This window comes from Hyperolius riggenbachi, chromosome 1 (assembly GCF_040937935.1).
Source record: "Hyperolius riggenbachi isolate aHypRig1 chromosome 1, aHypRig1.pri, whole genome shotgun sequence".
Classification (NCBI taxonomy): Eukaryota; Metazoa; Chordata; class Amphibia; order Anura; family Hyperoliidae; genus Hyperolius; species Hyperolius riggenbachi.
The window spans coordinates 21,739,444-21,755,034 of record NC_090646.1 but is presented as its reverse complement, the minus strand read 5'-3'; the positions used below and the strand labels follow the sequence as shown (position 1 = coordinate 21,755,034).

Genomic DNA, 15,591 nt, shown 5'->3' with positions numbered 1-15,591 from the left:
GCCCATATATAGGATTCTCTCCTCCCACAATCCAAGCATTGTGGGTATATGCAAATTAATCTCTCTACCTGTTTTAACCTCTTCCATACCCTCATTCAATCCATCCTATATTCACATACATGTGAGCAGCAATTGCAAGGGTTAATTGTTAAAAACATATTATTTAAAAAAAATGCAAAAGTTTCCATCTCGCTATTTAACCCTTTAGGGATTAATGTATCCAATTGGAAGATCCACTTAGACTCATTCCTAGACATTTTCTTAATAAAATCACCCCCTCTTAAGCTTTTCTTTATCACTTCCAGACCAAAAAAGATGGTACCTCTTAGGGTTCCCCCATGTTTCTCTTTATAATGGTTAGAGAGTGGGTGTTTTTCATTTTTCTTTATGATGTTCTTAAAATGTTCACCAATACGTGTATGTAGTGCCCGTTTGGTTCTACCTACATACAATTTACAGCATGGACACTATACAATATATGACCCCACTGGCAGAGGCGTAGCTAGGATTTTCAGCGCCCGGGGACAAAGACTATTAATGCGCCCCCCCAAAGTCAAGGCGCCAAAAAGGGGCGTGGTCACATAATAAATGTGGGCGTGGTTATGGGTGGAGCCAAATGTATATGGAGGTTAGCAGGCTCACGCTCACCCACCCTCCCTCAGTATGTACCTTCCAGCATGTTCCAAGACAAATTCAGCAATCATGAGCCCCCCCCCCCCCCCCCCCCCCATCAAGACAAATTCCGCAATCATGAGCAAACATGAGGCCCCCAACAAGACAAATTTAGCAATCCTGAGGCCCCCAACAAGACAAATTCAGCAATCATGAGGCCCCCAACAAGACAAATTTTGCAATCATGAGGCCCCCAACAAGACAAATTCAGCGATCTTGAGGCCCCCAACAAATCATGAGGCCCCCAACAAGACAAATTCAGTAACCATGAGGCCCCCAAAAAGACAAATTCAGCAGTCATGAGTCACATAAACAGACAGCATTTCACATAAATAGGTAGAATGCCCCCTTAATATGGTAGACACCTCTCACCTGGCAGCAGTTCTCCAAAATACACTCAATCTGACGTGGTTCCCCAAAAATAGGTAGCCCCAGGTCTATAGTTGTCCCCAGAATAGGTGGCCAGCAGTATAGATGTCCCCAGAATAGGTGGCCAGCGGTATAGATGTCCCCAGAACAGGTAGCCAGGGGTAGAGATGTCCACAGAACAGTTAGCCAGGGGTATATGTGCCCAGTATATGTAGGCAGGGGTATGTGTGCCCAGTATATGTAGCCAGAGGTATATGTGCCCAGTATATGTAGCCAGGGGTATATATGCCCAGTATATGTAGCCAGGGGTATATATGCCCAGTATATGTAGCCAGGGGGTATATATGCCCAGTCCACGTAGCCAGGGGGTATATATGCCCAGTATATGTAGCCAGGGGTATATATGCCCAATATATGTAGGCAGGGGGTATATATGCCCAGTATATATAGGCAGGGGTATATATGCCCAGTATATGTAGCCAGGGGTATATATGCCAAGTATATGTAGCCAGGGGGTATATATGCCCAGTATATGTAGCCAGGGGTATATATGCCCAGTATATGTAGCCAGGGGTATATATGCCCAGTATATATAGCCAGGGGGTATATATGCCCAGTCCACGTAGCCAGGGGGTATATATGCCCAGTATATGTAGCCAGGGGTATATATGCCCAGTATATGTAGCCAGGGGTATATATGCCCAGTATAAGTAGCCAGGGGGTATATATGCCCAGTATATGTAGCCAGGGGTATATATGCCCAGTATATGTAGCCAGGGGGTATATATGCCCAGTCCACGTAGCCAGGGGGTATATATGCCCAGTATATGTAGCCAGGGGTATATATGCCCAGTATATGTAGCCAGGGGTATATATGCCCAGTATAAGTAGCCAGGGGGTATATATGCCCAGTCCACGTAGCCAGGGGGTATATATGCCCAGTATATGTAGCCAGGGGTATATATGCCCAGTATATGTAGCCAGGGGGTATATATGCCCAGTACACGTAGCCAGGGGGTATATATGCCCAGTATATGTAGCCAGGGGGTATATATGCCCAGTATATGTAGCCAGGGGTATATATGCCCAGTATATGTAGGCAGGGGTATATGTGCCCAGAGTAGGTAGCCAGGGGTATATGTGCCCAGAGTAGGTAGCCAGGGGTATATGTGCCCAGAGTAGGTAGCCAGGGGTATATGTGCCCAGAGTAGGTAGCCAGGGGTATAGGTGCCCAGAGTAGGTAGCCAGGGGTATAGGTGCCCAGAGTAGGTAGCCAGGGGTATAGGTGCCCAGGGTAGGTAGCCAGGGGTATATGCCCAGTATATGTAGTTAGGGGTATATGTGCCCAATATATGTAGGCAGGGGTATATGTGCCCAGAGTAGGTAGCCAGGGGTATATGTGCCCAGAGTAGGTAGCCAGGGGTATATGCCCAGTATATGTAGTTAGGGGTATATGTGCCCATTATATGTAGGCAGGGGTATATGTGCCCAGAGTAGGTAGCCAGGGTTATATGTGGCCAGAGTAGGTAGCCAGGGGTATATGCCCAGTATATGTAGTTAGGGGTATATGTGCCCAATATATGTAGGCAGGGGTATATGTGCCCAGAGTAGGTAGCCAGGGGTATATGTGCCCAGAGTAGGTCGCCAGGGGTATATGTGCCCAGAGTAGGTAGCCAGTAGCCAGGGGTATATGTGCCCAGAGTAGGTAGCCAGAGGTATAGGTGCCCAGAGTAGGTAGCCAGGTGTCCCCCTCCCCAGCAGGAGGGGAGCAGCGCAGAGAAGAGGAAGAGCTGCTCTCTCTCCCTCGCTGTCCCCTCCAATGTCTGTCCGGTGGCTGGCAGCGGCGGGCGGAACTTACCTCCGTCTTGTCGCAGCGCCGGATGGTAGTGATGGGTCGTTCACGAACGAGCCGGCTCTAAGAGCCGGCTCTTTGCTGTGAACGACAAGAGCCGGCTCTCAGTTTTAAAAGAGCCGATGCCTCAGCCGCCCCACAGAGCTCTGCTTTGCTCTGTAATAAAGGGTGCCGAGGCATGCTGGGAGATGTAGTCCTCCTCTTCCGACATCTCCCAGCATGCAGGAGTGTATGGAGCAGAGCAGTAGCAGGAGGGATTGCCCCATTCAAAGAAGCAGTTTGGAGTTGTCATGGAGACGGGGCGGGGCTTTTACTCCGATTCTGAGTGGTGTCCAGTGATATTTAATGAAGAGCCGATTCAGAGCCGTAAGAGCCGGCTCTTTAATGGGAGCCGATTCAGAAGAGCCGATTCTCAGAGAAGAGCCGGAATTCCCATCACTACCGGATGGATCTGCCGCTACTCTGGTCTGGTCCAGACCAGAGCAGTGGCTGCGCACCCGAACTTCCGGCCGGTGTTCCGACGCGGCGCTGGAGCGTGACGGAGGTGAGTTCCGCCCGCCGCTGCCAGCCACCGGACAGACATTGGAGGGGACAGCGAGGGAGAGAGAGAGCACCTAAGGTGAGGTAAGGAGGGGGGAGATGGCCCCCCTTCCCCACCGTCCGCACAGCTCTCTCTCTTCTCTGCGCTGCTCCCCTCAGCCCCGCAAAAAAAACAAAACCCGAAGCTCAGTTGGGCGCCCTTGGGGACCCGGCGCCCCTGTCCTACCCCGACCCTCCTAGCTCCGCGCCTGCCCACTGGTATTACAGGTAATAGAGTCTTTCATGTTATAGCACACCCCACATGCTGTTGTCACTTCCATAATTCTACCAGGGTTGTGTGTCGCCTTACAGCCAACACACAAACCACATCTGATGAATCCATTTTTCCTTTTCGATTCTGTTACATCTCTTTTACTTTCATTTGCAGCTGTAGCTATTGATAGCCCAATATTTGGAGCCTTTCTGAAAATTAGTCTAGGGATTTCCGGCAATAAGTCACCCAAGATTTTATCCTCTTTTAATACCCGCCAATGTTTTTTCACAATACCTGCTATCGATTTCGATTGAGAGGTATATTGGAGGACCAGAGGAAGATCCACATTACTTTTTTCTGTCTTGACTTTTGGAGCCAACAAATCTTCTCGACTCTGTTTCTCTATAAGGCTTCTAGATTCCTCAATCTGGTCTCTTGGGTAACCTTTTTCCAGAAGACAGTCCACGAGTCCATCCGCTTCTATATTGTAATTTGTTATCTCTGTGCAATTACGGCGTAGCCTCGTGAACTGTCCCCTGGGAATACCATTTAGCCACCTTGGCAAATGGCAGCTACTGTAAAGAATATAACTGTTTACATCAACATTTTTCTGGAAGGTCTTGGTCTTTAAAATTCCTGATTCTATATATATTTCTAAATCCAAGAAATTAATCCTTTGATCACTTATATTTGCAGTGAACTTTATATTCCAGTCATTATCATTAACAGTGCTCACAAATTGCGAGCCGGGTCCTATGGCGTCGTTTTATAGACGATGTGCTGCTGATCTGGCAAGGTGACCGAAGCTCACTGGAACAATTTGTGAGCACTGTTAATGATAATGACTGGAATATAAAGTTCACTGCAAATATAAGTGATCAAAGGATTAATTTCTTGGATTTAGAAATATATATAGAATCAGGAATTTTAAAGACCAAGACCTTCCAGAAAAATGTTGATGTAAACAGTTATATTCTTTACAGTAGCTGCCATTTGCCAAGGTGGCTAAATGGTATTCCCAGGGGACAGTTCACGAGGCTACGCCGTAATTGCACAGAGATAACAAATTACAATATAGAAGCGGATGGACTCGTGGACTGTCTTCTGGAAAAAGGTTACCCAAGAGACCAGATTGAGGAATCTAGAAGCCTTATAGAGAAACAGAGTCGAGAAGATTTGTTGGCTCCAAAAGTCAAGACAGAAAAAAGTAATGTGGATCTTCCTCTGGTCCTCCAATATACCTCTCAATCGAAATCGATAGCAGGTATTGTGAAAAAAACATTGGAGGGTATTAAAAGAGGATAAAATCTTGGGTGACTTATTGCCAGAAATCCCTAGACTAATTTTCAGAAAGGCTCCAAATATTGGGCTATCAATAGCTACAGCTGCAAATGAAAGTAAAAGAGATGTAACAGAATCGAAAAGGAAAAATGGATTCATCAGATGTGGTTTGTGTGTTGGCTGTAAGGCGACACACAACCCTGGTAGAATTATGGAAGTGACAACAGCAGGTGGGGTGTGCTATAACATGAAAGACTCTATTACCTGTAATACCAGTGGGGTCATATATTGTATAGTGTCCATGCTGTAAATTGTATGTAGGTAGAACCAAACGGGCACTACATACACGTATTGGTGAACATTTTAAGAACATCATAAAGAAAAATGAAAAACACCCACTCTCTAACCATTATAAAGAGAAACATGGGGGAACCCTAAGAGGTACCATCTTTTTTGGTCTGGAAGTGATAAAGAAAAGCTTAAGAGGGGGTGATTTTATTAAGAAAATGTCTAGGAATGAGTCTAAGTGGATCTTCCAATTGGATACATTAATCCCTAAAGGGTTAAATAGCGAGATGGAAACTTTTGCATTTTTTTTAAATAATATGTTTTTAACAATTAACCCTTGCAATTGCTGCTCACATGTATGTGAATATAGGATGGATTGAATGAGGGTATGGAAGAGGTTAAAACAGGTAGAGAGATTAATTTGCATATACCCACAATGCTTGGATTGTGGGAGGAGAGAATCCTATATATGGGCGGCTTTATGGTCAGGACAACCAGTATAACAGACGACTCCGGTGAAATGAGACTGTTCCTCCTGAAGAAGGCTAACGTTTATTAGCAGAAACGCGTTGAGGTGTAAATAAGATTATATTCTCCGTTTTATGAAGGATTCAGGAGTGTGGAAGGCTGTGGAAGCGCTCAGCGGCCAATCACATATACACAAGCTCCTCTATCTTTAAGGTGACGTCACCGAGAAGCAGCTGATAGCGGTGAGATCCGGAAGAGCGAGCGTCATCCTGGAACCAGCAGTAGGAAGTGACGCATGCCCCCGGATACTGCAGAACAGCTACACGGAGAGCCAGAGCTCAGAAGTCTTTTAGCTGTATACGCAGCTGTACAAACGGAGTGACACCAGACTGTTTAAAGGTATCCCTTGATGAGACAATGTACCTAATTATTATTTGAAGAAGTATAAAAGACTTACACCAAACCCGTTGTATACTAACAAGACGGGTCCCACAGTAACAGACTTAACGGTTGGGAGTTTTGCAACCTAGATTACGCCCACAATAGATTGCAATCTATTTTATGCATATTGGATAATTAATCCCCTTTTCTTCCGATCACAATATTGACTGTGGATCTGAAAGTTTTGCACAAGATTTGGAATTTGCCTCATCCTTTTTTAGTTAATTTTCCGAGATCTGGAGAATTTCTTGAATGTGGATGGTATGAATGAGAGTGTGTATAATGCATAATTAGTAAGGGTGATTATAGGAATTTTATACTGTTTTATTGTCATTTTATGGAAAAAGTATATTTAGAATAAAAGAAAATAGCATATATTAGCGCATGTTCCTTGATTCATAATTTTCTATAACAAGTAACTTGTCTATATATCTTCTATCTATCTATATAAATCTAGCTGCAAACAGCTTCAACAGTTTATGATTATTTATTCCTGTGATACAATGACAGCAGCCATGTTCTGTTTGTCACATTGTCACAGGCTGAGGGCTGGAGATGCTATCACCTTGCCTATGTGTAAATTCAGTCCCCTCTCCTCCTCCCTCCTCCCCTCTGCCTCTGAAATCAATGGCTAGTAACCTCCTCCTCCACCTCCTGCCCAGACTGAGCTCCCATAAGCCCTTGCTACAGTGCCAAGGCACAAAAGGAGCTGTGGGCGAGGCTTGTTTAGTTTATAAGGAATTAGCGTATTAAAACAAAAACAAAAAAGTATTTGGCTTGAGGAATGCCCTATAAACAATAGGAAGGAACACAATTATGCAATGAGTAAAAATTTATCTTGGATCCACTTTAACCTGCTGTGCGGTCTGGACGAGCTCAGCTCGTCCAGTACCGCCGGAGCCTGCCGCTCAGGCCCTGCTGGGCCGATTTGGCTCAAATAAAAAGCAGCACACGCAGCCGGCACTTTGCCAGCCGCGTGTGCTGCCTGATTGCCGCCGGTCCCCCCAGCCGCCTGAGCCCAGTGTAGCCGGAACAAAAAGTTCCGGCCAGCGCTAAGGGCTGGATTGGAGGTGGCTGACGTCAGGACGTCGGCTGACGTCGATGACGTCACTCCGCTCGTCGCTATGGCGACGATGTAAGCAAAACAAGGAAGGCTGCTCATTGCGGCCTTCCTTGTTTATTCTGGGCGCCGGAGGCGATCGGAAGAACGCCTCCGGAGTGCCCTCTAGTGGGCTTTCATGCAGCCAACTTTCAGTTGGCTGCATGAAATAGTTTTTTTTTTATTAAAAAAAAACCCTCCCGCAGCCTCCCTGGCGATCTTAATAGAACGCCAGGCAGGTTAACTGTCTCTAGCAGGCAATAATGAGGGTCAAAGATCCAGTTATGGGGTCACAAGACCAGGAAATAAGCAGTCATGTGATCACACATGAACTATAAGGTACTTAGAGGGTTTTCCCCCCATTTTTTCAATTATGCACCATTTATCAAGAGGTGGGATAACCTGAACTACCTCTACCTGAACCAGGCACAACTTACACAAATATGAGGCTTTTATTCACCTTGATAATTCCGCCACTTTGGGATTTGCTGCACATCTTGCCCAAAAACGCCTCCCCCAGGGCGTGGTTCCTGAAGTGCCCGCCGCTGCCGGAGACAAGAACACATGGCAGGAAGTAGACTCAATGCAGATTTATTGCAGGGTTTGTATCAACTGTAACAAAGAAATGTTTTTCTGTAAAGATTATTATGCTGTTGCTTTTCTTTCTAGAGCAGAGAGGAGTTCAGGTGCGCTTTAAACAGACACACCCTCCAAGTTCTATCATTTTTTAGTTTGTAAGTTACTTTTTCTCCTAGAAAATCTCTAGCATCCTTATCTGTCCTCGAAACGTTTGGGTGTCTTGTTCTGAGTTTCTACAGCGGCTGTAAAGATACCGTTAGTAATTTCCAAGCCTCGTACACACGCTTCACTAAAGTGGTCTGAGGCGGCCAATAACGACCCCCTCAACCCACAATCAAGTGTGTGTACAGCGGCCCCTGACGGCCGACCCCCAAGCCATCCTCCTGGCGGATCTATTACTCACCCGACCAGTGGCCAACTTGTTTGAAGACGCAGCTCCCCGGCCTGCAGCATGACATCACACGCCCGCTCCTCCATCGCCCATCCCCCGCATAACAACAGAGCATGTCGTCAGGTGACACGCGTCCAGCAATGTCTATGGGCCTGTTCACAGTACTGCGCTGTAACTGAGCAGATGTTATGAGGGAATCGCAGCCAAAGCTTTGGTCATCTCAGGTACATACTGGTAAGGTGGCCAGACACAATGACATTTTTCTCTTACTTGGGGGATCAACCATAGAAATCTGATCATTTTTTCTGCTTGTTCGAATTATTTTGTTTCAAAATAACTTGATTGAAGCCTGCGGCATAGAAAAATACAAGTATAGCGTTAGGCTGAACCCGCAACGTTGTGGGAACTGCCAGGAGTATAAAAAGCCAGGGGTGAGACCACAAATCATGGGAGGCTCAAGATGAACTTTCCCCCCCTAATAATCCCACCCTTTCCCCTGCCTACCCCTGACCAGAAAAGGATAAAGATTATTATTAATATTAATTTATATAGCGCCAGCATCTTCCGTAGCGCTGTACGATAGCATACAGGGTATAACAATACGAAACAATAAATAATAAAATAGTTAATATAAGACAAGAGTGTATAACAGCTAACGCAGTGACAGAGGCGTATCTAGAGGGGTACAGGCAGGGCTCATGCCATGGGCGCCACAATACCATGGGCGTCATGCCTGCCCCTGTACTGCATCACCATGCCTGCTCCTGTGCCTCCCTGTCACTCAGACCTCAGATCAGATTAATTCTGTTATCTAGCTAACATAAACTTAACTTATATAAGTAGGGCACACTTGGCTTAGTGTTAAAAAAGAGGACAGGCAGGGAATAAGAAGAGTAATTTCCCAAAAATTCAAGCAATATCACAAGACCAAAAGCGCAGGCAACCATAACACATGGGGAAGGATGCTGTTTTTAGAGGGGAGGGAGGCTCGGACCCAGAGGGCGCAATTTCAGTGTTTGCCATAGGCTCTATATTACCCAGATACGCCCCTGCGCAGTGAACAAATTCAATACATATTGTTACACAGAGATAAAAACAGGGAACACCAAGAGCCCCAATAGTGTAATACGTACTGGACAAGGTGGCAATATGTTTGTATTGCTAGATACTCACAAAACAGGGTTACCTCCAGGCAACCACTGTAAGGGCCCGTTCAGACTGCAAAACGCGGACGGCCACTCATGCAGAACGCAACGCGTACGAACACACGCCATCCGCGTTCGTATGCGTTGCGTGGCTGATCCCATCACTGAAAAGTGAATGGGACAGCCGCGCGTTTTTGTAAAATCTGCGTGCAGCATGCGTTCCCGGACCGCACAGGTCCGGAACGCATGCAGTGTGAACATCAGACAGTGCACTCTATGCACTGTCTGATGTCCTGCGTGTGGGGCCACCCGCACGCGTTTCCAAAACGCGGCTGGAAACGCGTGTAGTGTGACCGGGCCCTAAAGGCAGGTGGGGAGATTGTCCTGACCCCACTCAGGATTAAGAAGTCGCTCTCTGTAGACAGGAAGAAAGGGTAGCAACCCTCCACCAAGGGTGGACTCCAAATTGTATACAATGAACAGAGGCGCCAAAAGTATAAGATTAGATTAAATGAGCTTAAAAACCAACTTAAATGGCAAAATTGAAGGAGGAAGTGGTGGTCTTACCTCCCTCAAGCAGACACAACAACGACTGCGATTCAGACAGTCAAACACATTTATTAGGAACTCCAAAAAGAAATGCAACGCATTTCGCAGGTTCAACCCCGCTTCATCAGGCAATATAGGTAGGAGTATCAAACAATCTGCACAAGGATTCAAGTTAAGCACCTTTGTTCATTGTATACAATATTGTTACACAGGGGTGGGAGGTATGTACACCCATTACACAGAATTGTGAGACAAAAGGGGAACAGAGCCCTGGCTAAAAGGCCTAAGGGTCCGTTTCCACTATCGCAAATCTGCATGCGTTTTATGCACGCAGATTCGCATAACCAATACGAGTTAATTAGCCTGTTTCCACTTGTCAGGAAAACAGAGCGTTTTTCTGTGCAGGAAAAATCTGCACAGCAGAGCCATCCGAATTCGCACACCGCAAGACGGTGTGCGATTCGCATACAATGTAATTAATAGGAAATTTGCGTGTGTATTCGCTATGCGAATCTTCCATGCTGATTCGCGTACGTTTTCACATAAATCAATGTAAAAGCACGCAGGCACTGACAAGGTTAAATTCGCATACTTACTAACACGCAAAAATGTACATGAATTCGCTCTAAAATTTGCGTACAAATTTGCATCCGCATTCGCACCACACAAGTGGAAACGGGCCCTTAGTCTAGGTAAAGGGAAGCTGTGTATGAGGTGGTAGAAATGGTGGTCAGTGGGCGGTGTCCTAGGTAGGACAGTATGCTTGTCTGAAGAGATGTGTTTTCAGATTGAGCCTAAAAAGAGTAAGTTCTTGGAGTGTTGGTAAGTGGCAGGGAATTGGGGCCCTAGCCAAGATAGCAGTTTTTGCCCACCGCTGATGGTCATATGACTTTTATAGTAAGATTTCATGAGGTAAGCTTCCACTGGGCGCCGGTCTCTCTACCTGATCATCTGGACGTTGTCATGGTGTTTGCGCGGCAGCAGCTCCTCCACCCGCCAGTGCAGGAAGTGCCTCAGGGTGGCGTGTGCCGTCTCCGAGACGACCGCCCGGTTCTCCTGAGTCCAGATCTCCACCCCCACCAGGAAGACCTGGAGATCAATCTTGGAGAATATCTACAGGAACAACAAGGAGACAACATTCAGGAGATGTCATAGAAATCCTCAGATCTAACTGTAAGACTCTAAAGGTGGCCATACATCAGGTGACTTGGCGGCCAATCGACCAACCGATTCGATAATTATTAGCAAATCGGATAAAAGTCTTTACCACCAAGAGCATGTCCAATCAACAATGTGATCAATTTCGAGCTCAAATTGGTCACATGTATTGATTGGACCTGCTGCAAGATGTCGGGGCGACTTGCTTGATCGGGTGCATGGCGATAAAGGTGTGCGATGTTGTGACGAGCAACGAACGTGACAAAACCCCTGGTTCTGGCCACCCTCGTGTAAAATGTCCCCCCCAATCCCCGCTTAACCCTGCTCTCCCCCACACTTACCTCCCCCCTCCCTCTATCTCCCTGCCCCCTCCTTCCTTCCTCCTCCCCTCACCCTTATCTCCCTGGTTACACAGAAATCTTGGTACACATGTTGTCAGTTTACCTTTGTTTACAACTGACTCACGGTTTCTGCCGCCGGGTCGACTCGTGTATGCCCAGCATAAAGGGGGCCACACACCATACAATTTTTAAATTATCTGTTCAATTGAAGAATTGCAATCAGCAATGCAGCAGAACAGGCGTTTCTGACATGAATGTCGGAACTGACAAGATTAGCTGCATGCTTGTTTCAGGTGTTATTCAGGCACTACTGCATCTAAATAGATCAGCAGGACTGCCAGGCAACTGGTATGGCTTAAGAGGGAATAAATATGGCAGCCTCCATATACCTCTCACTACAGTTGTCCTTTAAATAAATCAATTAAAGGCATGAGCTTTGTGTAATCTAGTATATGGCCACCAGATGGCGATACAAGCTTACAATAACGCAGAAGCCCCATGACAACATAACGTTCTGTCCTATCTCTCCAGGCTCTTGTCTTGGAAGATGACCCCAGAGACAGAGCAATAAGGGGCTTCCTGTATGGGGGGATTATGAGGGGTCTGTACCTGGCTGAGGTGGTGAGCCACAGAGATGAGATGTTGCCGGGTCCTCTCCAGGTCCTCTCCATGCCGCTGGAACTGCGGGGACAAATTACATTATTATTACTACATTATTATTATTGATTTATAAAGGTACATGGGGCACATAATAATACAGACAATGAGATACACCAGTATACAATATACAGAGCTGGTACAAAGTACAGAATTGGTAATGACTGTGACTAAAGTAATATGAATAAATCTGTAACAAATTCCAGGACACACAAAATGTGAGAGAGCCCTGCCCTTATGAGCTTACAGTCTAAAGCAGCCTTTCAACTTTTTTTTACTCTGGAAGAACCCTGCAAATACTTTTTGGATCTCAAGGAACCCCTGCAAGTAATTTTTGGATCTCAAGGTGGTATGGTCTTTAACCACTTGCCGACCGCGCACTCATACCGTGCGTCGGCAAAGTGGCAGCTGCAGGACCAGCGACGCAGTACTGCGTCGCCAGCTGCAGGCTGATTAATCAGGAAGCAGCCGCTCGCGCGAGCAGCTGCTTCCTGTCAAATCACGGCGGGGGGCTCCGTGAATAGCCTGCGGGCCGCCGATGGCAGCTCGCAGGCTAAATGTAAACACAAGTGGAAATAATCCGCTTTGTTTACATTTGTACGGCGCTGCTGCGCAGCAGCGCCGTAAGGCAGATCGGCGATCCCCGGCCAATCAGCGGCCGGGGATCGCCGCCATGTGACAGGGGACGTCCTGTCACTGGCTGCACAGGACGGATAGCGTCCTGTGCAGCCTCAATCACCGGGGGGGGGGGAGCAGGTAGGAGAGGGAGGGGGGAATTTCGCCGCGGAGGCCGGAGGGGGGCTTTGAGGTGCCCCCCCCCGCCAGCCACACGCAGGCAGAAGAGATCAGACCCCCCCTGCACATCATCCTCATAGGGGGGAAAAAAGGGGGGCGATCTGATCTCTCTGCCTGCACCCTGATCTGTGCTGGGGGCTGTAGAGCCCACCCAGCACAGATCACTAAAAACAGCGCTGGTCCTTAAGGGGGGGTAAAGGGTGGGTCATTAAGTGGTTAAAAGCTGGTGTAGCAGTTTTTGTTACTGTCTACCGCCTATTACAGTGCCCTTCATTATACTGTCCCCTTATTCTAGTGCTTTTTATTCATGTGTCTTTCTGTTAGTGGGCAATGATTACTCCCAGGATATTATTATTCTTTTTTTTTTTTTATAAATAACCCTATTTTGTTAATATTTTTCTAACCCTCCCTCCCCCCCGCCAGCCTATGACAGCGGATCGCTCCGGTCTCCCCCAGTGTCACACGGCTGTCCCCAGTACAGCGCTGCCATAGATCGCAGTGATGTACAGACTAAATAGATGGCGGTTTCGCCGTCTGTCTCCTAGCGGCGATCGCTGTTGGGAGACTGATGGCGGAGCGGAGCCCTGTCATCCAAGTGGAGATGCGCGATCTCCTGCAAATCCCCGCCCCCAGGAATTTACACCGATCAGCTTTAGGCGGTCCTGGGGCTGCCGCCGCGATCACGCCCATCGGCGTGACAGTCAGCAAGTAGTTAATTGAATGCTTCTTGTTACAGTACCACCTATTATAGTGTGCTCTCTATCATACTTTCCCAAACCCCACGAAGGAGAGAAATGCCAAAGAACCCATGCATACTGAAGGAACCCTGGTTGAGAAAGCCTGATCTAAAGGGGGAGGGGCAAGAGGCGGGTTAATATACAATAATCATACCTAGAGGCAGTTTTCAAGTTGGTGAGATCACCCCATATAGTAGCCTAACGGCATATTATGTAGCTAGGAGTCGTAATCAAATATTGACTGTTACAACACCGGACCCGAGTTATCATTGGACTGTAGTGGCGGGATCCCTGGCTGCATTTGTTTAGAAAGGGGCCCCCCCAACTGATGAAACATTGCTGGGCCCGGTGCCCTTTGGGCTAACTGTGCGGACGTGTGATGGCTGAGTGGTGGCAATTCTAAAACACACATATATTTCATTATGGCGTTTATATGGTTGTAACCAGTGCTGCTTAAATCCGATCCGGATGAAATCCAGAATACATATTCTGAATTTCACCCTGTTAAAATCAAGTCACATGTGTGGGGTGGGCGGGGGGTTTAATCTTACCTGTCTGACGTCTTCTTCGGTCCGTCCCTCGGCACCTCCCACGATGCGGTCCACGCGCGTCACGTGACTATACACTTTCTCCTTCAACCCGGAAGGAGGAATTGTTTTTAGTGGTGCCGGATTGGACTGCAGTGTGGGAGGCGCTGAGGGACGGACGAAGAAGACGTCACTGGTTGTAACAGCTGACCTATGAAGCTATCTGCTAGGCTTGTGTTTTTAATGAATCTTTTGTACAGTTGGCACTAATGGGTTATTTTGTATTATTCCCTGAGAATTGATCTGTCAGTTTTGTATATTAATACATTTTGCATTCTTTGTAGACACAAGTAGCCCAAGCTTTACTTTTATTACTAGAGGATATCTAGGGCTTGATTCACAAAAGAGTGCTAACTGTTAGCACAGCCGATTGTACGCGATTGCGAGTTTTCGCGGGCAAACATGAATTTTCTCGCGAAATCATTATGGTTTCCGTGCGCAAACGTTTAATTGCGAGTGAACATTTGCAATCGCGCGCCAGCGCGAAAACAGCCGTGCTAACAGTTAGCACTCTTTTGTGAATCAAGCCCCTAGTAGGAGTGAAACTTGGCCTTAGGACAAAGGGGGAGTGGCCTAAAGTGGAGCATAAGCTTGTCGGAAAAAGTGTTTTTTTTGAGAGAGTGTTTAAAGGTAACAAAGATTGGAGAGTGACAAATGTGTTGTGGAAAGGGATTCCAGAGGAGGGGTGAAGCAAGTGAGAAGTCTTGTATACGTGAATGTGAAGAGGTGATTCTAGAGGAGGACAACAGAAGATCGTCTGCCGATCTGAGATTGTGATTGGGTTTGTATCTGGAAATTAGTGAGGATATGTACCGGGGAGAGAGATTGTGGAGAGCTTTGTAGGTTAGGGTTAGGAGTTTGAACTGGATCCTCTGGTTAATTGGCAGCTAGTGAAGAGCTTGACAGAGAGGAGCAGCAGAGGAAGAGCGAGAAGAGAGAGGAATGAGTCCAGCAGCTAAGTTCAGTACCAACTGGAGCGGGGCCAGTTTGTTAGATGGTACTCCACACAGTACTTGAGATATTATAAGAGCATGTGTTAACATTTTAGTTGTGTCCTTTAGTTGTGTATTTATACAGCGCTGACATATCCACAGTGCTCCACTCATCAGTTCATGTCACAAGTAGTCCTCAGAGGAGCTCACACTCTATTTTCCTTACCACAGGTGACAATTATGGGTGGAAGTCAATTCGCTTCTGCACCTGCGATGTGGGAGAAAAGGGCCTGCAGGAAACTCATAGAGACATGGACTGAATACACCAGAGAGTCACAGAGACATCACACACGCGGCCATGTGCAATACGCCGGCAACCACACGGTGCGCATGTGTGTGAGGAAGAGACAGAGACAGTGGCGGACACCGACAGGCAGGGCCGGATTTCTGGAAGGGC

General features: G+C 47.0%; 1 protein-coding gene and 1 long non-coding RNA gene across 2 annotated transcripts in view; one reads left to right on the top strand and one right to left on the bottom strand.

Moving 5' to 3' along the window:
* The window catches only part of ADAM33 (ADAM metallopeptidase domain 33), an 83,555-nt gene that overhangs the window by 7,640 nt on the left and 60,324 nt on the right, over positions 1–15,591 (bottom strand). The window contains exons 7-9 of the mRNA XM_068266246.1: positions 12,036–12,107; positions 10,871–11,040; positions 7,724–7,808 (exon numbers count right to left, since the gene is read on the bottom strand). Coding sequence (XP_068122347.1) covers positions 7,724–7,808; positions 10,871–11,040; positions 12,036–12,107 — 327 coding nt within the window. The remainder of the gene's footprint in view (positions 1–7,723; positions 7,809–10,870; positions 11,041–12,035; positions 12,108–15,591) is intronic.
* The window catches only part of LOC137545144 (uncharacterized), a 231,270-nt gene that overhangs the window by 176,729 nt on the left and 38,950 nt on the right, over positions 1–15,591 (top strand). The gene's annotated exons all lie outside the window — the stretch shown is intronic.